Source organism: Lepidochelys olivacea (genome assembly GCF_965140295.1).
Source record: "Lepidochelys olivacea isolate rLepOli2 genome assembly, chromosome: 8".
In the NCBI taxonomy this organism is placed as follows: domain Eukaryota; kingdom Metazoa; phylum Chordata; order Testudines; family Cheloniidae; genus Lepidochelys; species Lepidochelys olivacea.
Genome location: NC_140418.1, coordinates 29,215,603 through 29,240,222, shown reverse-complemented (window position 1 = coordinate 29,240,222; position 24,620 = coordinate 29,215,603). Strand labels below are relative to the sequence as shown.

Genomic DNA, 24,620 nt, shown 5'->3' with positions numbered 1-24,620 from the left:
TGGGGGGCTCCATCAGTCTCTCCTGAAGCTGCTCTGGAGAGACTTAGGGAGACCCACATCCGCCAGGTGGCTAGAGCACTCACCTGAGAGATAGCAAATCCCTTCTCCCCCTCAGGTGGATGGGGCACAAACAGGGGGTTTCCCACAGCCCAGGTGAGTCCCCTAACCACTGGGCTTGGTTTCCTCCCACCTCCAGCTTCTTGTATAAAGGCCTAACTCCAAACGGAGTTCCTGGCTGTGAATTGCTAACATAGACAGGTCCCTTCCTGCAGCCCAGACTTTGGTGCCTGTCTCCATAAGAGGGGCACATATTCCTCTGGTCTCCCATTGGCTAGTTTAGGCTGAACTTCACACCTAGCTTCCTGGCTTTTGTGAGTCACGCTCTAATGTGCCTCTCTCTCTCTCCATTCACTGTATAGGTAGCCTAGGCACCTTACCCAGTCTTTGTGAATCCAGTGATTTCTAGATGCCTAAAAGTTAGGCGCTGTGATGCTCAGCGTCACAAAGCCTAACACCTTTTGTGCATTCAGCCCTCGTAACTATTGCTGTAGTTTAAATTAAGCCACGTACCTTTTCCAGGTACGTGTAACTCCACACTTTCCCATCAGCAAACATGCGGGATATGATTCGGCCTTGCTTATCTATATCTGTTCTTTCACTCATAGCACCGCGTTGAAGTCCAGCCAGTTGTCCATTGAAGAAATAAGAAACGTTGACAGCAGCAAGCCCACTGCTGGGTAGCCAAAGAAAAGGACGTCCTAGCTGATCATAAATTATTCTCAGTGTAAACTTCCGATGATCATCATATATTTTCTCTGTGCGGATGTTTCTGTCATAATCAATGGATAGTAAGTTCCTTCCATGGACCTATACAAATGGAAGAAGGCTATGTTCAGTGAATCGATAAATCCTAGCCCATGCTAACTGCTACAGTGAAAATACTAATAAATTGAAAGGACAATTACATTTCCCAGAATTTGCTTTAAAAAAATGCAGCTGTGTTTTGCTGAGACATTTTACAATACATCCTAGGCTAGCAGTAATCTCTGAGCAACAGCCCCTGGCCTTGTTATAAGCTGTTAACATTTAGTAGATACCCACAGAGTATGCTCAGAAGTAATTTTTCAACTGTATTTCTCAACATTTTTTTCATACCATGACCCCACAGTACACCAGGAAAGAGTTTTGAGGACTCCCCCTTCAATCTAGCCATATAAATAGGAGGGCTGCCATGACCACTGTTGGAGTCACAACCCCCAGGTTGAGAATCCATGCCTTGAACACTTTCTCCTTTTACTTCCCCCACTTTCAACAGAGAGGGTTTTCCTCAGAGGTGCCGGCACATATAATGTGTTTTGTTCAGTCCTTTTTGAGGCTTTGGGCTTTGATCCCACAAGGTGCTTGCTGAGCAAGCTGAACTCCCAGCATCTTGCAAGCTCAGGTCCCTAGTAAGCAATAAAAATCCCATAAATTTCTTTAAGCTGAGTAAATATATTTCACTTTCTCACTTTCTTTAGTAAGACTTTCAAAAAACAAACACAACACAGCATGAAAAGTTTCAGTCCCACAGGAAACATTTTTGGAAAGTTATGAACATACGAGAACAAGGGGCTGTAAGAATTGTATATGTAACCTCAACTATAGCGTTCACTACTGCAAATGCTATAAGAAAGATAAAGCAGTATACTCACTGGAGGCCAACCACAGAAAATCCAGGCCAGCACTGTAATCTAATAAAGCTTCTTAAGTAATTTAATTGTGAACGCACCATTAATAAAGAAGAAGTCTTTAAATTAGATATCTTTTGACAGCAAGGACTACCTAAGAAGTATTCATCTGTTCCTAGGAATTTGTTCTTCATCTTATATTTTACAGTAGGTTTGATTAAGCAACATTTTCTCTTATCCAAATTTAAACTGCACATCAAACAATATGTAAATTAATCCTGAGCCTTCCTAGAGGACATAAAAGTTATTCTGAATTATTTTCACTGGCAGAGTAAGCCCAATTCCCATCCCAACCCACTCTGTAGGAATTCAGTTCTATAAAAAGCAATTTTAAAATTAATACAATTTTGTGTTCATAAGAATTTTTTTTAAATTATCGTACTTTTTTTCAGTGTGATATTTTCCAGTTAATAAAATTCAGCTCTTTTAACACAGTTTTCATTTCTTTAGTAACTCTTAGAAATTGCTCTTCATGTGGGATTTCCCACAGGTTTTGATATTGACAAATAGACTAGCTCTGATGTGAAGACAACAGTATAGTTAAGAAAAAAAATTAGGAAAGGAAATGCTCCATCTTATTCCTTATTCAAAGTTTTAGTAGAAAGGAAGTCTTGGAAGCAGAACTCAGCCATAGAGGGCAAACTTTCAGAAGTGGCCACCATTTTTGTGAGTGCAAAATCTGTGTACATATCAAATGTCCATGGAGACCCTGCACTTTAAGAGCTGCTGGGGAAAATAGAGGGTACCTGCTTGTTATATTAAAGACATCTGTCTGTAAAATTAAAGGAAAATTCTAGCATAGCTCCAAAATTTCAATTCTTTCCAAAGTAGCTAAATTATGAAAAAAACTTTCCTGGTGAATTCCTCAAATAAATTGGGCTAATAAATTCCTATTAGTCATATGTCATTAGTCATTCCCATTAGTCATAATTTTAGATTATTTTTGTATATAATTATCCTAATTACAGGGTTTTTAAAAGTTTCCAAGATGTTCTTAAAGGTCTTTTCTCCTTCTAGACCTAAAATTACTAGATCATAAATTCTCTATTGCTATATGTTGCACTGTGGGTTTCCATCAGTAAGTGATGTTGCTATGCTCAAACATACAAGAGCAACAAAATCCCATCATCAACACTGAAATTTATGATCCTATAAAGCCAGTGGTGGGAGTTGCTGTTTGAACCTCCAGAAGTCCTCACCAAGCACCAAAACCCCATAACCAACTCTTGTTCCTCTGTTGTCTTTATGTGTAGGAGAAATGGTGATCGCCTGCCTTCTTGGATGTTTTTTGTGTGGAGGGAGTGAGGCGAAATCAATTGTTTGAAAATTCAGCTCTTTTAAGAGTTTTGCATCTTTATAAACAGCTTGACATTTTTGCCTCATCACAGCAGCTGTATCCTGCACCCTGCCTTTGCCAGTAAACTTGACTTTAAGGGCTCTGTTTTTGCTCAGAAGGAAGCCGAATCTACTTTACAAAGGTTACTAGGTTTTTGTCACAGTGAGTTGAAGTACCAGCTTTCTGAACAATTATACACCAGAATAGCTACACAAAAACATTATTCTGAGAATAAAGAAGCACCTGTTTGATAATTCAGTAACTTCGCTTTCATTTGTAAAATAAGTAACACCACAGAGTATAATTGTAATGTCATATTAATTATATAGAAACCCAAACAAAATGACTAACTCCCACTCCTTCGGGGAACGCTAACAACACTATATGACTATCATGACTGAAGATTATCTAGCAAGCTATTTTTCTTTTGTTCTGCTACCTACACACACATCTGCTGCTTCTTTTTGCTGTTGCTGTGTAAGTCACAATAGGGAAGAGCCCTTCTAGACGTTGGTTAATGGCTCTTCCAGCAAAATTCACTTGAGTGATATTACAGTGTATACAAAAACAAAACAAAAACAAACAAACCAGAAAGTGTAATCTCTCTCTCTGGGTTCTGTATTAAATTGCCTGAACAACATTCAATACACTACTGAATGTACCAGTAAACAACAATACCTGACATAAATTGGTTAATATAAAAAACAGTATACACTTTCCTATATAGGCTTAATTATGGCTCTTTAGTCCTGACCCCTACTAAGGCAGAGGTTTCCCTACGAGCAGTGGAGCTTTATGCTGGCATAGGCAAGAGCAGGGATAATGCCTCCACAGCCACCGTGCTCACTGGGGCCCTTGTTAAACCTTTAGAGAAGGTGTATCATGCTCTTGCCCTAGTTACAAGCTGGTGCTCGGGGGAGAGCTACATCCTAGCCCTACCATGATGTTGCTCCTGCCATTAGCATTAATGGCCCCTTCTCTTTTCAACTCAGGGAGTGCAAATAGGAGAGTTAGGTTGACGTTAAGTGCTCAAAAATTCATAAATCATGTGAACACTGGGATAAACTACAGAGACAAAGCTAGTATCTCTAATGGTGCAATGTTATGCTCAACAACACCCCATGACCCTGGTTGGGATAAACTACAGAATTACTAATACAGTATTTTGCTACCATAATGCTGATGTGATGAACTGTAAGTGGATAGTTGCATGTTGAGCAGCAGGAGTTTTCTGCCCAGAAGAATGTGGATGTGTCAGGTTGCGATGAGAATGCTGATAGCACACAACACACCAATGAAGTATGGATGTATGGTTTTGTATGGCACCCATCACATAGTGTCTGAGCACCAACAATCAGGGAATGACTGCATCTGACCTCTCAATTGAGAGTCCTCAAGAAAGAGGCTTTTAAATTTGAGGTTGAAACGTACCTGTGTCCCGTAAACAAAGCTGATGTTATCTCACTTCAATCATGGCTAATATTTACATGTGAAATTTCAGAGGGAGATTTAATATTGAAAATGGTATTTGCTTTAAGAAATTAATCACATACAAGGACAGACTCCTGGACTAATGCCTTTCACATGCACCTGGTTCTGTGTCTCTGTCTCAAATTTAGGCCTCAGCTGAGAGATGTGAGAGTGTAAATACCCATGGAAGCTATAACTCATTATCTCTTGTGCCCTCCCTTCATCTATCCCTCACTGCTGCATCTCCTTGTCTCCCTTGCATCCCTCACAATTTTCCAATACAGTTGCTTTTATTTCATTCACTAAACAGTTTACAAAGGTGAATTAAAATAAATGAAATGCAAATAAATTCTACGCTTTCTCCCTCATTTTCAAATTGCATTTTCAGTCCCCTCAACCTGCTATAATCTCATAGTAATTTCCATTTAAAAGAGCTAAATGGATATGTGATTATTGTTACAGGAACTAACACCAGACAATTAAATGTTGAGGTGTTGCTAGATAAAGCTGTGTTTTGGTTTGCATAAACATGATGGAAGAAAATCTAACTCTGGCAAGGATTCAGCTCTAAGATTTGTGCATTTAACTTCAGGTAATTACCACAAATACCTCTATTAAATTTTTAATATTTAGAGTAAGGATTATAGTCATTTTATTTTAGGGCCTCATTTATTTTTGTTTTGAAGACCTAGTCAAAATGCAGAGCTGATTTATCTTAGAAAAGGAGTGATTAATACTTATAATCAACTTCTACACTACAGCATATCAAAAATCAATTACACAGTCCTGAAATCCAGTCATTAAGGATTTAGCTGCTAATCTCATTCCAGTTTTTGTCTTTTAAAAAAATACAGGAGCATGCAACTCTGAAGATACAGACAGCATAAAGAAAACAGGGAGAACAACTGATAACTCAGTGCTGAGAATTTGCTAACCACTAAACACCAGGAGAATGTTAAAATGTGACATCTCCTGTCTTATTTCTCTCTGCAAATAACTAAGCAGTTGATTCACTGTATAATATCTAATGATAAGAACACTTTATGCAATTCCTTAAGGAACTAGGTGAAACAATCTTGGAACTGCTAACAACTATCTTCAAGAACTCAGGGAGGATGGGTGAGGTCCCAGAGGACTGGACAATGGCAAACATAGTACTTATCTTTAAAATGGGGAACAAAGAGGACCTGGAGAATTATATACCAGTCAGCCTAACTTTGATACCTCGAAAGATATTGGAACAAATTATTACACAATCAATTTGTAAGCGCCGAGAAGATAATAGCATTATAAGGAATAGCCAGCACAGGTTTGTCAAGAATAAATCATGCCAAATGAAGATAATTTCTTTCTTTGACAGGGTTACTAGCCTAGTGGATAGGGAAGTAGTATGTGATATCTCTCAATTTTAGGAAGGCTTTTCACACTCTCTCATATGATATCCCCATAAGCAAATGAGGGAAATAATGCTTTGAAGAAATTACTGTAAGGTGGGTGCACAACTGTTTGAAAAACCATACTCAAAGAGTATGGTATCAGTGGTTCACTGTCAAACTGGGAGGGTGTGTCTAGAGCAGCGATCGTCTGTAGGTTCGGCCGATCGCAGCTCCCACTGGCCGCGGTTCGCTGCTCCAGGCCAATGCCCACGCCGCTTCCCGCAGCCCCCATTGGCCTGGAGCAGTGAACCGGGGCCAGTGGGAGCTGTGATTGGCCGAACCTGCAGACGCGGCAGGTAAACAAACTAGCCTGGCTCGCCAGGGGGCTTACCCTGGTGGGCTGCGTGCCAAAGGTTGCCAATCCCTGGTCTAGAGGGTCCCTCCAGGTCAATATTGAGTCTGGCAGAGTTCCATATTTTCATTAATGATTTGGATAACAGAGGAGAGTATGCTTATAAAAATTGAGGTTGACATCAAATTGGGAGGGGTTGCAAGCACTTTGGAGGACAGGATTAGAATTCAAAACAATCTTGACAAATTGAAGAATTGGTCTGAAATCAACAAGATGAAATTCAATAAAGAAAAGTGCAAAATACTTCATTCAGGATGGAAAAAAACAAATGCACATCTACAAATGGGGAATAACTGTTTAGGTGGTAGTAATGCTGATACGGATTTAGGGGTTATAGTGGCTCACAAATTGAAAAAGAGTGAAAAATGTGATGCAGCTGAAAAAAAGCTAATATACTTCTGAAGTGTATTAATACAAGTGTTGTATTTAACACATGGGAGGTAACTGTCCTGCTCTACTCGGCACTGGTGAAGCCTCAGCTGAAGTACTGGGTCCAGTTCTGGATGCCACATTTTAGGAAAGATGTGGAGAAACTGGAAAGAGTCCAGAGGAGAGCAACAAAAACGATAGAAGATTTAGAAAACCCCACCTATGGGGAGATATTAAAAAAATGGGCATGTTTAGTCTTGAGAAAAGACGACTGAGGGGGGGACACAATAACAATCTTCAAATATGTTAAGAGGTATTATAAAGAGGACTGTGATCAATTGTTCTCCAGATCCACTGAAGGTAGGACAAGAAGTAATCAGCTTAATCTACAACAAAGCAGATTTAGGTTAGATATTAGGAAAAACTTTCTAACTATAAGGGTTCTTAAACTCTGGAACAGGCTTGCAAGGGAGGTTGTGGAATCTCTGTCTTTGGAGGCTTTTAAGAAAAGATTAGACAAACCTGTCAGGGATGGTCTAGGTTTACTTAGTCTTGCCTCAGTGCAGGGGGCTGAACTAGATGACCTCTCAAGTCTCTTCCAGCTCTGTATTTCTAGGATTCTATAAACAGCTTGATCCAATACCCAATGAAGCCAACAGAAGTCTCTGATTGACTTAAATGGGCTTTGGATGAGGGGAAAGCCATATTTTTCTTTCCAGTATCCCAATGTGCCTTTCAATCTCTACATACTGGGGCCACTTCATCCACAGTGAAATTTTAGCCACCTTGGGGAAGAAGGGGGGAGGGGAAATCGTGGCTGTTTAACACAGCCTTGCAGTTTACAAAAGGAAATAAAGATAAATACTTATCTCAGAGAAATTGCAGGGGGAATTTAGGTTGGTAGAATGTAATTACATGAACTAGAATTTTGTTTGGAAGAACTCTTGTGAAGAGTTCCACAGTATATTGATAGACAACAAGTGGTCATGATTTTGATATTACAGCTCATTAGAAAGATGGCAATTCCACTATAGTGACTCTACGCGGTATTTTTTACCAGCCTCCTTTTGAATCATCTAGTTGATGGAGCTTCTGATAACTGGTAACAGCAGACTACTCCATAGGTTTATTTGGCCTCTCAAATACATAAAACGTCACCAATGCTAGTCCACTTCATTGTCTTATTCATTTTTATGAAGTAGAATTGAATAAAATATCATTTTGAGTAGAAAACGGTCTAGATACAGGACAAAAGATTGTTGTTGTAACAGTGAGTTCCACTTACCCTGAGCTTTCTTCCGAACACCGTCACTTTGCCTTTTATCTGTTCTTTTCTTAGGCGCCACTCAATTGAATTTAAGCCATTTTCCATTGGCAGGGAAATATTACATCGTCCTATGGTAGGGGTCACAGTACCAGCCAGGACGTGAGGTTCACTGTGGAAGCTAATACTCATTCCATTGGCATACATCACTCTCAAAGTGCCATTATTACAGAGCTGGTAGCTATTCCTCACTTGATCTAGTAAAATAATAAAAAACAAAATTTAGCAACTTTAGTCATAAAGAGAAGATAACATCAACTTAATAGGTTTTCATGGTACTTCCACTGATCTCAAACGAAGCCTGCCTGAATTGTGCTATGGTAGATATTACTAATGTTATTGACTTATGTAAAGAACAATGGTATTAATGTTGCAAGCCTGCAGAGGTGCTAAAGTTTATACTGTTGTTTTCCATTTACTCTTAATTGTAAATCAAAACATACAGTGATGTATTTCAGCGCCATAATTTATGTGGATGCATTTCTAAAAGGAACAAAACTCAGGGGAAAATTATATTTTTTAACTGAACTGTGGGATGAATAACAAGCCTATTAAATGCTGTGATGTAAAAAAGAGACCATTGGAATCTTTTGTCAGAAGTGAACAACTAATCCCTTTTTCAGTCTTTTAAAAACTGCCCTCCCAGCAACTACACAGTGCGGTGTTATAGATTAGTTTTAAATCCCAAAGGTGCGATACCCAAACAATACAAGCTGGCAGCCACAATCCTTTGTGTGTGTATGTGTCATTCTTTATCCCACCATAAAGAAGCTAAGCTAGCCAATCAGATGTCTGGCCTTTTCGCTTACTGATAAAAGTTATAAAAATAAAACTGTACTTTTATAGCCATGTTATTCTCTGACTGGTTGACACAGCCAGCTCTATTCTGTGAGACAATCAGAATGGAGCTTTTCAATACTTCAGTTGTGCACAGCTCACCAAAGCATCAATATCCATCTGACAAAAAGACAGCATCTACATAATTAATCATTTGGTATAACAGAAATAAAGTCATTGGAACAGGAGGTGTCAGAGGATAATAGTCTATAAATGTTGACATTTATACGTCAGAAGGAGACTATTGTCCTGTGACAATGTTCTTATTCCAGTGACATTATCTCTTAATTAAAAAAACATCATCCACTAAACTCCTTTCAATCTATCTTCGGTAACTGTGACTGTTTACATTGTGTCATATACAATGTTTGGTCCATGTCAGAAAGTTTCACACAAAGTAACATTTCACCATTTTGTTGCTGATTTCTTCTGCAGTATCTCAGCTGTGGCAGCATTCTCTGATGTGGTCATGCTGCATTGAAAACATGGTACACAATTTTTTTTGGTCATGGCATCAGAAAAGGGCCTGATCCTGCATTTTACTCAAATAAGCAGTTCCATTAACTTGAAAGAATTAACTTGGATAAATCAGGGCGACAGGGCTGATCTCATCAAGTTACACTATGATAAAAACTGCCTGCATCTTTTCTCAGCTAGGATTTTACACTAAGATAGTTTATACAAGTTCATTATGTCACTGTAAAGAATCCACCTTTTTGTCCCTAAAGTCATAGCCAACGTTGCAATGGAGTGCAATGCACTCTGAATGTGGGTAAAGTAAACCTGACATGAAAGGCATTAGCAGAGCCAATTTACAACAGGTAATGATCATACTGTATTTGACTCAACTAGGGTAGACAAAACTTCCCCTGCCTGACCTGAGGAACTGCCATTTTCACAGAGCATGTATGGGAGTTTCCTCCAAGAACCTTATGTTATTCTTTTTCTTGCTCAGAAGTGCACTTATGATATGAATCTTTTGAGACTGGCTCCCTTAAAGTACTAGGGAGATATTGGTGTTTGTGTCTAACGTGCTGAAAAGTACACTCTTGTACCTTGAACCACTGTATAGGAAGCCTCCACTGAGGAGAGATTGGTAATGACTGTTACATCATCATCCCGGTTGGAATTCTCTATATCGATGGTAATAGATTTTTCCATTTCCCTGTGAAGGCTGGTCACCACTCCGGTGGGACGTGTTACATTGGTCAAGCGTCCTTCGTGGTCATAGCTAATAGATAAATTAATGAGAGCAAAATAAGCATGTGTATAGTTATAGGCTTCATTTAGTTGACATTATTAATGCAGCAGCTTCTTGCTAAAATATGGCATGAAACAGATCTTGATCTTTTAGAACATTTTGAGTTGCTCAATAAGCTGTGTTTGAAAACAATCTATGGTTGTGAATTAAGGTTTTTCTAGACAAATTCTGGTCTCTATTGTACCAATGTAAATCCAGACTAACTCCAATTGAGTTAGTCTGAATTTACAATGTTGACACTGAGAACAGTATTTGGCCCAGAATCAATACATATTTTAATATTTTCAAGCCACTACAACTGGATTAGCTATGGAAAAATCACGCCTCTGTAATCTGTTAGAATTCTCTGTCAACAAGATATTGGATAAGAGAGAATTAGTTGATGTAATTTGTGAAAGGCTTTTCGAAAGTCCAGAAAAAGTCCTTCACAAGAGGCTATTAAGAAAAAGAAGTACTCATAGAATTCTGCCAAAATCAGCTAAGAAACAGAAAATAAAGAGCAAAAATAAATGGGCAATTTTCAGTTTGGTGAAAGGTTAACAGTAGGGTGGCCCCAAAGGTCTCTACCAGTCTGCACCAGTGTAGACTAATATGTTCACCAATTATCAAAAAAGGGACAGAACAAGGAGGTGGTGAAATCTGTAGAAGACAAAATTATTTAGATTAAGACTAGAAAAGTCTGTGAAGAACTTTAAAGTGATCTCAGAGCTAGGTGAATGCACAGCAAAATGGCAGGTGAGATTTACCATTAAACACAAGATAATTCAAATTGGCAAGAATAATCTGAACAACTCATACACGTTGCTGGGGTTTAAATTAATGAAAGAAAAGGAACTGGGCATCACTGTGGACAGCTCATTGAACATCTCTGCTCAAAGTGGAATGGAATAGAAAATATGGAAAATATTCCAATGACATTTATATAAATCAGAGGTATGCCCTCGCATGGGACACAGTTCAGTTTGGATCACCCTATCTTGAAAAAGATGTAGCAGAAATGGAAGGGATGAAAATTACTAACTAGAAACATGAAACAAATATCATAAAAAGAGTGACTGAAGGGACTCTGGCTGTTTAATTTAAGGGGGGGGATATGGTAGAGGTATACAAAATCACTGTATAAATTATATATATAAATTGTACCATCAATATATAGAGAAGTAAAATAGGACAATCTTACTCTAAAACTCAAAGACAGTACATTTAGAACTGACAAAAGGAAATACTAGTATTTTTTTTTTTTTTAACACAATGTGTAATTATCCTGTGGAACTGCTTCCACTTATAAACAGCTGATGGAGGGCACTATCTGAAACAGAATTCTGGACTGCTCTGATTTGGTAAGGCAACTCTTATGTTCCTAAAATGAAGTCCCAGGGTGAAATCCTGGCTCCATTAAAGTTAATGGGCATTCTACCACTGATGTCAGTGAGTCCAGGATTTTGCCCCATGTTGTACCTACAATATTGCCCAGGAGGGAATGTAAGTAGCAGAGTTAATGAGGTGTGGGTGAGATCAAGAGCTACCCTGGAAATAGGAACATCATTGATTTTGAATAGGGCAGTTGATGAAAACTTCCTTAATAGGTGATGCTGGTGGCTCATAAACTGATTTCCTGGAGTTGCGCAACAGACAGATATAATGCATTTATTAAAAAATGACTATGATGGAGCAGGACATTTCCTGGGAAATGATGAGTGCCTGGGAGAAGTTAGTACCTAAGACTCAGCTGGGAGCCATTAATCTTCAGGAAATGATCTGACCTGGAGTTGTTATTACCACTGCAACATGACAAGAGGGGAAAGGTGAATGGATCCTTTTTTATTTTTATTTTTTGGTGAATGGGTGAAGTAGTTTCAGTTGGCATATACTGAGTTTTCCTAAGATTTAATGCACTGTGATTATCCAAGCATTTAGTCTCAATCACCTCTCAACATACATATTCAGGTTATAAATAATATTTTGAGAGAAGACTTTTATTGGTCCTTTCACCATTTTTGCCACATTGTTTGCAGGCCTCTCAAATTGTCCCAGGTATTGTTGGTTACATTGTGCATCCCTTCTGCGTGTTTGCGCCAATATTCTATTCTGTATTCTATACAGAATTCCTATAATGTGTCTATTGCTTTAACATCTGAGCACCTAAATATTTAGATTAAGTGCACTGTGCACTCTTTAAGGCCTGAGTTCTGACCTTTAGAAGTTTAAAATATGCAACTGGTAGACAGCCTGTAGAAAGGATTTAGCTAGGTTGGTTTCAGATATGAAGCACAATAAAGGTGTAACAGCAGCATTTGCGCTAAGTTGGAGATAGGCAAGGTGTATATCCACATACATTTAAACATATCCTTATTTCTGTGTCTTATAAAAACAAGTCTGATTCAAGGGAAAACTTCGTTACTTTCTTGGGATACTCCAAAGGTCAAGTGGGATATCATCAGGGACCACTTCAAAGATCTATTCCTCATGCCCCAAAAAACAAGCTTAAATTATTTTAAGTGAGCCTGTTGTCAGTTGTTGTATTACCCATGAGCTTTGACTGTTCATAATGTGAATGAAGTGCATTTAAAAAAAAATTCTGTAAAGCTTTTGGCATTTTAAGAAGATTTTTATGTGGTCATTTCACAACTCCACTATCCTATTATGATAAAGGGAACTCATTATCTGTATTTGAATGTGTGGATATAATGGTGTTGGAGGTAACACATACTGCCTTTACAGAGCGCAGACTTGGTGATTCAATAGATTTTTCCATCTTTAATTGCTATGATCCTATATTTACCAAAACAAATGCAGCAATGATAGAAAGAGAGATCTCTCTCTGGAAATACTTCACACATTCAATCTAAAATGTAAACAAATACAGTGCGCTATGTCGACAGGGATTCTCCTATATTTTATTTAACTATTACTTACCATCTCGTTAACAAAACAGCTTTGTGCTGGGATGGATTCAGGATGTTAAAGAGTCACAGCTACAAAGGGTCAGCTCCAACTAGATGCCTCTGTTTATCCTTTGTCACATTTTTCCATATGGAGAATTTGCATTTTACACACTGGGTTAAGTTTCACCCTTTACACATTGTTTCCCACACACTTGGTATAATGCACATTCTTCTTGAAACTAAAAATGCCCCAGAGACACAGACAGCTTTGTGGATGGCATACTACAGATGTTTTGTAACCTAGATAGAGCTGATCATGTGGCTCTGTTCTTTAATTACATGAAAAAAACGTGGGCTGCAAGGGTATAGAATATGATCAGGGTGCTAATGCATATACAACTGGTGACATTCTAGATAAACAGAAAGCATAATCTTCCTCATCTACTGGCTGTATATTGTTGTACATAGTACTTAGCCCAGCTGCAATACTTACTTGCAAAGCAGAGGAGACAATTAGCTACTATCTATCCTTTCTCAAACATACTAATTTACTAATCTAGTGCTTAATCCTGTATTACTTAATACCAGGCATACTACTAAGAGGTGCTTAGCACCAGGAATAGTCCCACTGAAAGCACCTAGCAATTTTATGAACACTGTAAAAATAACATATAATACTTTCAAGATGCATGTCAGCACATCACAGAACATGCAAGTCATATTTCCACTTTAGTAGTCTGAGAAAACGTATCAGAAATCTTCACGTAAAATCACACCAAGATACTGTCTCAATCATGACTTTTAATTACCCTTAGGTAAACCAATATTGTAATTTTGAATTTTTTATACCGGTAATTTAAAAAAAATAATGATTTCTAATTATCAATTGTTTTTAAAAAAATAAGTTTTTGTAATTTGTCATTATTCAAAATTATTTAATATTGCCATTTTGTTCATCTAAATCTGTGCACTTGTAATTATTTTGTATCCATTCATTAAAATATGTGCTGCTTGATTTAAAGTGTAGTTTCTAGGAAACAAACTAGTAGATACTACCTGTGATCTAGTGAACTTTGAACTATTGATAATCAATAACGACTAAGTAAAGGTTTATCTAAAATCCCATGCACATCTCCTTATCAAGAGTGTTTCACAAAAGTCAGATACATTTAATATTAATTTGATTCAGTGATCAGTATTTAGCACTCTCTTGGGCCTCAGTAATGTAACTAATTAAATATCTGACATATGTTAAGGAAACAGGCCTGTTACGTGTTAAAGATAACAATTATGCAGCTTCACCTATAAGATATATGAAAATGAACAGATGTTCAAATTTGGGTGGTCAAATTATACAGCGACCACCAGATGGCACTGTTTTCCTTTTTTTTATAAACCAAACACAAAAAAACAGATAATGCTGATGTGGATTGATAATTCAGTTACGTTTCCAGCTAGATCAAGCAGTTACTTACGTTCAGGTATTGTTTTTGTTTTGTTTTCTTACAAAAAGTCAGCAGTGTTTAAGTAGTAGGCGACAGGATATGATGCTTTGGCACATGTTAGTGGGGAAAAGCTATTGCTCAGAAGACAATCTTAGAAAAACAAACCTAGGTCCAGTCATTTGTAAATAAAGCTTGACAAATATTGTCTAAGTCTAACTTGGAAAAAATTATGAATAAATGTACCACTAATTAAGTATTTCAGCAAAATTCTCAATCTCTAGATAGAAAGCCTTGCCATAGTTAAAAGCCAAAATATTCAGCATATATAGTGCAGCATATATATATACACATATTCAGCATATATAGTGATACTTGTTTAGGAAACCCTCTTGTTGCCCGTAAATTACAATAATACTATTAAGGACAGGATAATTGTTAGAGAAAATCTGGTTTGCTTTTCCAGCTTTTTAATATACCTAGGCACTTTATCTCTGATCCATTTCAGTTAAAGAGGAAATTCTGTCTTTTTTTAATCTACCTGCTCATGAAAACCAATGTGCTTTTGGGCTATCTACAAATTATATAAGTCACACTGGGGTCTAGACCTTGGGATCTAATTTCCTCACCTATCTCAAGAATGAGCAATCAGTAAAGTTAATCAACACTTTATCTCCTATATGTCATATGGGTCCAATATCCTGACATTTGAACAGCAAGACTTGTAATTTGAGTTCCAAGAGAAACTAATATTGAAATCTCTTGACAGAGGCAGCCCTGTGGGGTGTAACCACAAATTATTGTGTTGCAAACTGAGCAGACCAGCTTGGAGAAGGGGACTTCTTTGCACTCCCACTTATGGCAAAGAAAGTTGGGCCCAGTCCTGCAAACAGCAGTGTAAATGCAAGTTACTGATCCTACAAGACGCTAGCAATTTGCTGGGAGGTGGGAGAGCTCCCTCACCAACCATACTCTGCACTGGGACTTTAGGGTGCTCAGCAGCTCACAGGAAGCATCCATCTCAGGCCCTTATGTAAGGATACTGCAAGACTGTTAAAGTTAACAAAATCACACACGTGGCTCCAGGACCCTATTACATCAAGATTTAAAGACCTGATTCAATGTTCATTGAAGCCAACAGAAGGACTACCACTGATTTCAATGGGCATTATATTAGGCCCTAACCATTCTCACTTGAAAGAGAAATGCATACTCAACAAATATAAAAAACTTTCTTACTCATAAAAGGTCGTCCACCCTGTTTCATCACTCTTTGTTGCCAAGAGCCCACTATTTCCATTGTATGTCATTAATCCAAGTTCCAGGGTCTGGGTAGACACTACCTTGAGTCCACCATTCGTGCCGACAGCCAGCGTGACAATCTGATTGTCAGGCATCAGTAAATGGCGTGGCATTCCATTGTTATCCCGACGAATTTTTAAGGAGTTACCATTGTTATCGATCATCTCTATGACATCGTTATCGGCGCTGTAGCTGAAATTATACAGATACTCTCCGGTAACAAGACTGAGGGTGTACTGGTGGATGCCATCAGCATTGAAGACGTACAGCTCCTGTTCTCCTGGAGAAGCTGCCTCGTACTGGTTGACAGAGTTAAGAACGGGCTTGTTTTTACTAACAGCCCTAATGCGGATATTTCCAAGGTCAGCTATGTAGATAGTGCCATCTGGTGCCACAGCTAAGGAGGATGGGGAGTTTAAGATGGCATCAGTGGCATAAGCATCATCCCCAGAATAGCAATTACAGTTGACGTCATTTTTGCAGTCACAGTCTGAAGCTGCTCCGGCTAGGAGGCAGATCTCTCCATTGGTGGTTACTTGGCGTAGTCGATTAATTTTTTTCTCATCTGTCTCACTGATATAAAGGACTCCTGTATGTGAGATGGCGATTGCACTGGCTGACTCCAGCGCAGAGTGGATGGCCAGTTTGCTAAGGGAGTAGTCTATCCCAGGAACCTGACAGTGCATGGGACGTCCAGCGATGATGCTAACCTGGTGGTTTTCTGTGATCCGTAAAATGACATTGTTCTCCAGGACATAAAGTGAGTTATCCATGGGATTGACAGCAAGATCAGTTGGCCACTCCAGCCGCACCTATGAACCACACGATAATTCATTATTATTGTAAAACTCACACCGAAGAAGTAAATTGTTTTCAACACATAACAATTATATGTGAAATGGCAGCAAATTAGTCAATGGTTTAACAGAGTAAATCATGGAACTAAATGCTCTACTTAAGACTTGCATGTACAAATTAAAGCTATGAACAGTGCTAACTTTGGTTAATTATGTATCTGTTGCAAAGGACTGAATGCTACATTACTGAAAGTCGACAGCAAGTACAGAAAAATAAAAGGCAATTATACAATAACTTCCATTATCTCAAACTTATTTCTCTATAACTGTGTAAACAACTTGTGTTAACAACCGCAAGAGGGTAGGTTCATTCTTTTCAGTAACTAATTATATAAGCTGTTATCCTGCCCTCCATAATGTCATCAATACCCTCTAAATCCTTTTTCAGAGGAGTCTAACATACTGTATTTTCTACAGAGAATGGCCAGGCAATTATCCAAAGTAAATAGCCATCTGTTGTATGGCACATACACAAAAAGGAAGTAAAACTCTACCTGGGTGACATCCATGCTGGAATCACAGCTTAGTGGTCGAACAGCAGTTAGGTCATTAGAGCCCAGCAGAGTTGATATAATTCCATTCTGATCAACTTTCCGAATCATAGTGGCATCAACAAAATACATAAGCCCGTACTTATCCACTGCAATTCCTACAAAATAAGCAACAATCAGTGCTCTGGTTTCATGCTTTATTGATAAGTTTATTCCAAATATGGAGGGTTACAAGGTGCTGCTTTTTTGTTCATCCCCATTTTTTCAGGCCCTTCAGCCCCTGACACTGCAGTCCAGATCCTCAGCTAAATCAATGTTCCTCTGTTGAAGTCAATGGAACTATGCTGACTTATCCCGTGGTTGTTTAACAAATCAACCTTAATCTTGAATCTTGCATTAACTTATTATTTTGCCCTATGCTCTTTTCTGCCTCTGTATAAAGAAACTTGAAACTATTTTTTTAAAGAAAGATTTTTCTCCTTGATTCTTACATGAAAAATTCAGATTTCATTTCTCCTGGAAGACTCTGTGTAATTCGAAAACTTGTAGGTTTTGACCCCATAGACATAATTAAAAATGACTGAGAGTGGAAGTGGTTTTCACTCAGGATGTTTTAAAATTGTTTGAGTTCCATTCCTGCCAACACTCAGGCCTGGTCTACAGTCGGAAATTAGGTTGGTATAACTACATAACTCAGCGGTGTGAAAAATCCACAGCCCTGAGCTGTTATACCGACCTAACCCCGGTGTAGATAGTGCTAGGTTGATGGGAGAATTCTCTCATCAACCTAGCTATCACCTTTCAGCAAGGTGGAATAAGTATGCTGATGGGAGCAGCCCTCCCACTGGCTTAGGAAGCATCTTCACTGAAGCACTACAGCAACTCCAGTGTTTTAAATGTAGACAAGCCCATACACATGTCAGTTATACCGACCTAACCCCGGTGTAGATAGTGCTAGGTTGATGGGAGAATTCTCTCATCAACCTAGCTATCACCTTTCAGCAAGGTGGAATAAGTATGCTGATGGGAGCAGCCCTCCCACTGGCTTAGGAAGCATCTTCACTGAAGCACTACAGCAACTCCAGTGTTTTAAATGTAGACAAGCCCATACACATGTGTTTAACTTTACACATGCCAGTAGTCCCATTGCATTCACTCAGGCTACTTGTGATAAATTTAAGCAACTATGTAAGTGCTTGCAGAGTAAGAGCCTTTGTGGGGGTTTTCTGTTTGGTTTTAATGCCATCTGCTTAACACAAGAATTGAAAGAAAAACTCTCTTTGCTAACAACTTGACAAACCCACCCTTTTAATTAGAGGGCTTTCAAGTCACCAATTTCAGTGCTCCAAGCAAAATAGTGAAGACAAGACTCTATTCCTGATTACGTTTGAGATGAAAAAAATACTTAATCCCCCAAAATCCTTTATGGCACCTTACTATAAATTATAAAGAAGCTTAAAAAGACACAGATCCATTTTTTCCCGTTTGTAGGAATACGCTAATGAACATCAGAACTAAAATTAAGAAAAATACTACAGAAGACATCCCTCCTCCTCCCAAAAAGGACTGTGTTTCAAACAATGGTGTTTTCTCCTGTTTGCAAGTTTCCTTTTAGGAGGAAGCCCGATGCTGTGAAATCTCCTTTTGCAGCGAACAGTGAAGAGGTAATAAAGTTTGTTTTAAGTAAAGCATAATCGCTTGCCAATCCACTGTGATTAAAGCACAGAATAAAAATTACAAGCAAGTAGTGATTTAATTACTAGATAATTATATCCAGATCCAGCCTAGCCTCAGACAGTTGCTTTCTCCAGTCTCTTTTACTTCCTTTACCTCTAGGGCTCATTAGGGTTGCGTCCACTGCCTTCCCTCCATCTCCACATCTGGCTTCATCAAACGGCAGACACTGCTCTCCAGTCCCTGCCACCACTTCAGAGTTACCGGCCAGGTCTTTTGCACCAGTGAGGGATTTGACTCGGTAAATTCGTCGGCTGTTGGTGTCTGATACGTACAGTGAACCCGAAACGGGATCCACAGCCAGGTAGTATTTGTGAGCTGGATTGTTGCTTTAGGAAGGAAAAAACAGAAAACAGAGATGGCTAAGCAATCTAAAATCATCCTAGACCTTTTGGCCTTAGACAGTTATCTGCCATTTAAAGAACTGGAAAGAACAGTTTGACATCTTAATATTCTGAGGGGTCTGAGTTACTTCCATTTAAGGACATTGTTACACTTTTCTATTGAAACCCTTTATTTCCCACAGTGCTGATATATTACTGCTTCATTTGGGCACATTGCTTTTAAAAATACATTAGCTACAAGCTCTACAAATGGCATGGCTTCTATGCAACGTGAACCAAAGAGAAGGAAAAAAGGAATGAAAAATGGATAATGTGTCTGGGTTCTGATTACAGACTGATCAGCATTTTCTGAAGAGAGTGTGGAGCTTGTCCCTCCTTTTTAAAATCACTTTCTTCACATTCCACCAAACAATACACAATAGAACCCAACAAGCAAGTAAAAAGTAGAGTAGCTGACTTCTGTGCTCAAAAATATACACTGCAAAAGGCCCTTTCCTCCTCCCACTGTTATCCCTGTATGCTTGCCAGAAAGATGACTAGCCCCTGAGTTAGATGGATAAATCTGGCATTTAGTGTTCCTACACGTCGAGTATCAATGGTTTCATGCTCAGAAGGATTAGTACTGAAAAAGTGAGACAATGGAAGTGCCTTGCTCATAGAGTGAAGCTCTAAATCCACCACCAACCGGGCTGAATTCTGCACTGTGTTAAACCAATGTGCTGAGGAAAGACTTTTTTCCAGTGTGTACTATCACGTCTCTTTATTATTCCTTTGCCAGGGACTGTTTTTATAAAGCAAGTGTTTAATGTATTGAAGCAAACTAGTAAAGAGCATTAGATTCTTCATTCAGCACTCATATAATAAGTTGAGATGGGGAAAGATGCTGCTACACTCTGATTTGGAAGCAGGGAGTAGTTGGAGGTACCTGCTCAAGGCCAAATCTCTTTGGTTCATCTCTAACTGTTGTCATTCTTGTACTTCCCTTGAAAGCAGAAATCTCAGGAATGAGATCAAAGCACCAGCCTCTGAGTCATGAATACTCTGACACCAAATTCATGAGGTCTTACATAAGTAGAAAGTAGGTGCATAACAAATTTATCCTTAAACAAAGTTTGTTCTCATTTGTTCTTAAAATAGTATATGAAGTTGGCCATGTAACTAAAATCAGAGAGAGCCCAAGTATTTGGCTTTCACCTGGGCTACTCACCTGCAGTGACTAGTTGTGATTTGTTCTAAAAGTGGATGCTCAGATGTATTGCTGTATCTCTAATGAAACTATAATTTTTGACAGCTTATCAAATTCTGGAACTATTTTAACAAACCATCTGCAAATTGTGAAATTTCAGTCTCAGCCATTAACACATATAACTAGAGCTGGAGCAGAGGAACAAGATGGATTCACTTTAATGTGTTTTTAAACAAGATCTCTATTATGTTTACCAGTCTCGTGAGCCTACGGTGATCTTATTTAAGGTCAATGGAGATTTTAAAAGTGTGGAGGACAAATGAGGACAGCAAGAGAAAAGGCAGGTTACTTACCAGTAAGTAGAGTCATTTGCCTCCAAAGATCCACACTCCTGGATTCATATGGCAAAAGTGCACAACTCCAAGAGTGAGGATATGTCGAGGCAAGTTATGATGGAGAAAATAAGCCATTTCTTCATTAGACTCTCACTGGAAGTATAGCCACTGGCACCTGCTACAGATGGATTATCAGCAGCACACAGACAACTGTGCATATGTGAGGACAGCCAGATTTTGGGTGAGGAGGAGTGAGGAGGGACAGAGAAAGCACTCTCTATTGTAATCCTCCTCCTCTGCAACAGACTGACAGTGCCTGTAATATGGCATGATTCTGAGTCAATAGCACATTCTGCCCTTTGCTCAAAAACGGTAGATTCTGGAAAGGAGATTGATTTGGCTGAAATTAAATGGGAAGAAGTAATACCATCTGCAGAAAACTCACAGGACCATAAAAACGAAGAGATGGAAGTACAATAAATAAATAGAAAATACTTGGCAGTTTTATCCCATGCAAGGATCTCAAAGCCCTTTACAAAGATGGGTAAGTACTGTTAAATCCATTTCACAGAGGAGGAAACTGAGGCACAGAGCAATTAGGTGACTTGTGCAGCGAGATCAGTGGAACACTTGGGATTAGAACTCAATCTCTCAGTCCTTTGTCTTGTCTTCTACAGCATAATACCTTACCACGAGGTCATCTCATCACCTTCTCTCCCTTCCCCTTTCCTCACCAAAAAATATTTAACTGAATTTTCTACCTTTGCCTTGGATAAGTGCTGGGTTTGAGGAAAAGCCCTTAAGATGTTGACTTTAGCTAACAGGACCTCTTAGCTTTCCAGTAGATAAACACCCAGGTTTGTTAGTTAAAAAAAAGTTTTAAATGTTGTTTTGAGGCTTTCCCCTCTTTCATGCTGTTAGACATGCTCTCCTTTAACACTGAAGAGCAGGTTCTGTCACCATACTCACTTTGAGTAGTATCTCATTCTGCAAGTAGGTTCTACTGAAATTGAGGAGAAGTAAGGTACCAAGCACTGCAAGGTAGGGTGGCAGACTCTGGTACACAGAGGGTGCCTTCTGGTCCTCTTTCCTCTCTATCTTCCTTGTGCAGTCATCAATATATACACTGAGCTCACCACCCCTCCCAGCTATCAGAATTCCATTCAGGCTGTGATCATGATGTAGTGATCTCATTCAGAGCATTCATTATCGTTTGTTTCAGCAACTCATTGGCACAGATGCAGACCTGTTATATATGTGTTTGCTCTCCATCGTGAGCCGAACAAGGGCAGAGAGGGTGTGAGCCTATCCACCAAACTCAGCAGTGAGCTCACAAGATCTGAGGGGCTTTTTTCTCCAAGTTTGATAATGGGGAAAATCAACTTTGGCAGATGGAAACTGATCTAAAATGATGCACTTTCATTACTCCCACAAAGAGCTAATGGCGTATTTCCTCAAAGACAGACATATCATATACTGGAGAAATAAAGAGTTCCCACACTAACACTTGACTGGCTAAGCAGCTTTGGCCTCTCCCTTTGCCATTAAAAAAATCCCTTTAATTCTTTATTAGATTTACATGAAGGCAGGGAACGTATCCTTTATTTAAAAAGGTTTTTAATAAAATAATCGGTATTGCTCGGAGATGCTCTACTACAAGGCCTCATCTCATAGCACTTACTAGTGAACATAACACTTAATACCATGAGGTCAATGAGACTCAGTCTGTCAGGAAGCAGGTTGCCTGGGAGTTAGTGTAGGCAGGAGTGGGTCTTAGAGTCTGATTCTCTGCTCACTTACACCAGAGTAACTCCATTTACTTCACTTATTTCTTCCATTTAAATACTAAGAAAAGCCACCCATACACAAAGCTCTAAGCGTCCTAACAATTAGTTAGATTCACAACTGCAACTAATGGCCACCCACCAGCACAAATAATCATACAAATAATGAATTAACTCAGCCTCCCTCTTGATTTACTCCATTGCGAGAGGGGAATCACACTGTTAGGCCCCAAACCTCTGTTGCATCCATCTTATACTGGGCTCAGGAGAGATGGGGAACCATCAGACTATGGTCCCCAAGGGACCATACACCATCTGGGGATTGCACTGCTCTTCATATGCTGACCACTCTCCTTGTTCTACTCCTCCTCTACTCTCCATTGGGAACTGTGAGGAGGATGGCACAGAGGCTGGCTATGCAAGCTGTACAACTTCTGGGGACACCTGGCTAGTGAGTTTAGTACTCACGTGGTACACAAATGAGATTTGAATGCCTTTGAACTAGAACTCTATTCATGGCCTGGTCTACACTGCTGCTTAAGTCGCTGTAAGTTACGTCACTCAGGGATGTGAAAAAAATCACCCTGGAGCGACGTAGCTTACATTGACCTAATGTGATGTCTACTCTGCGCTGTGTCAATGGGAGATGCTCTCCCGCCGACTTACCTTCCACCTCTCGGGGAGGTGGAGTACTGAAGTTGATGGGAAAGCACTCTGCCATCGACTTATCACGTTTTCACCAGACCCACTAAATTGATGCCACTGCATCGACCGCAGCAGCGCCGATTTTGCTTGCCAGTGTAGATAAGCCCTTAGAAATGGATTTTAAGCTCTAGTTAAACTAACTAATCCATTATATAACCAGACCACCACATTGTTAATAGTCAGTCAATATAAGAAAGAGTGAATCCAGAAAAAATTATTAATGAGTTGAAAATGAGTTTTTGAGCCATTTCCAGTTCATTAGTTCCTTTGAGAACTCTGTCCAGCATTTACAAAGCTACTGCTGTAGTTTGCCTCAACCATTTAGACCAATTACAGACCACAGGGAGAAATGCTTATGTAAAAGTTAACTTTGGGTTCATTATACTTGCATTCCACTAGAAATTCCTAATTACTGTCAGAACTTATTTGGTTTCTTTTTGAATGTATTTCATAATTGCTAACGTTTATCATATTCATAACATACAATTAGTACATAAAAATGTTACTATATTTGGTACATGAAAAACATTATGTTACACAAGAAGCACAACACAAAAAGCAAACACAGTGAAGCAAACAAACTGTATCAAATTATATGTGAAAGAGCTTTTGGTCTTACCTATGTTTAAACTCTTTATTTCTTTATAGAAAGGGAACAAAAGGAAAAAAAAGAACAAACAGTTAGCTGAAGAATAGATGGTAAAGCATACATAACATTTTGTTTTTATTTTACAAAAGGACGCAAGAGAGGAAATCTCTCTTCAGCTCTAGCCTTAGGTTGGTTTCGGGATGAAGCACACCAGGGGTGTTGTAATCACCAGATAGTTCCCTGCTATGATACCCTCCCTCAAGGCATATTTTGCAAGAAACTTTCTGGATCATTGAAATAATCACTATGTGGAAAAATGTTCATCTTGTGTGCTGAGAGAGAGGGGAAGAAGGTGGCAGTTTACCACATGGAACAGTGGGCTTAGCGGAGAGGTGTGGTTAATATACAGTGAAAGCGGCACTAGGATCACTTCTAAGAGTTGAAAGCAAACACCTTAAACTACCCAAAAGTAGTTTCCAAGAGGAATTTTTTTTTAATCTTTCGACCAATTTCTACAGCAACACATTTTTGCCCTTTGGTCCCTGTGGTAGTTGCTTAAAGCAAGTTTGACCGTAAATGCAGCCATTGATCAAGAAATTCTCTAAGCTGATCAAAGTAATTCTTTGGTTACTGCTATTTGATAACAAAGCAATAAGAGACTGAACGATGTGAACTGTGTTTTATCAATTGATGCCTAGTGTGCTGTCTAGGCACAAGGCCAAAAGGCAAGTGCCTGCTATATTCCCACATGTGAATTAATACATTTTTTGTGCCTAGTGTGTGTTGTTGTGTTTATACAATACACGCTGAGTGGAATACCGATGATGTCGTAACTCCTGAGCTGCAGCTTTTAC

The 24,620-nt window shown here is 39.0% G+C and overlaps 1 protein-coding gene across 2 annotated transcripts in view; it reads right to left on the bottom strand.

The window, feature by feature from the left end:
* Positions 1 to 24,620, bottom strand: part of TENM2 (teneurin transmembrane protein 2) — a 996,821-nt gene that overhangs the window by 10,536 nt on the left and 961,665 nt on the right. For both annotated transcript variants that reach the window (XM_084636387.1, XM_084636388.1), the window contains 7 exons: positions 23,797 to 23,817; positions 18,920 to 19,152; positions 17,093 to 17,247; positions 15,679 to 16,553; positions 9,907 to 10,082; positions 7,976 to 8,211; positions 571 to 867 (listed from right to left, as the gene is read on the bottom strand). In XM_084636387.1, the coding sequence (XP_084492513.1) occupies positions 571 to 867; positions 7,976 to 8,211; positions 9,907 to 10,082; positions 15,679 to 16,553; positions 17,093 to 17,247; positions 18,920 to 19,152; positions 23,797 to 23,817 (1,993 nt within the window). The remainder of the gene's footprint in view (positions 1 to 570; positions 868 to 7,975; positions 8,212 to 9,906; positions 10,083 to 15,678; positions 16,554 to 17,092; positions 17,248 to 18,919; positions 19,153 to 23,796; positions 23,818 to 24,620) is intronic.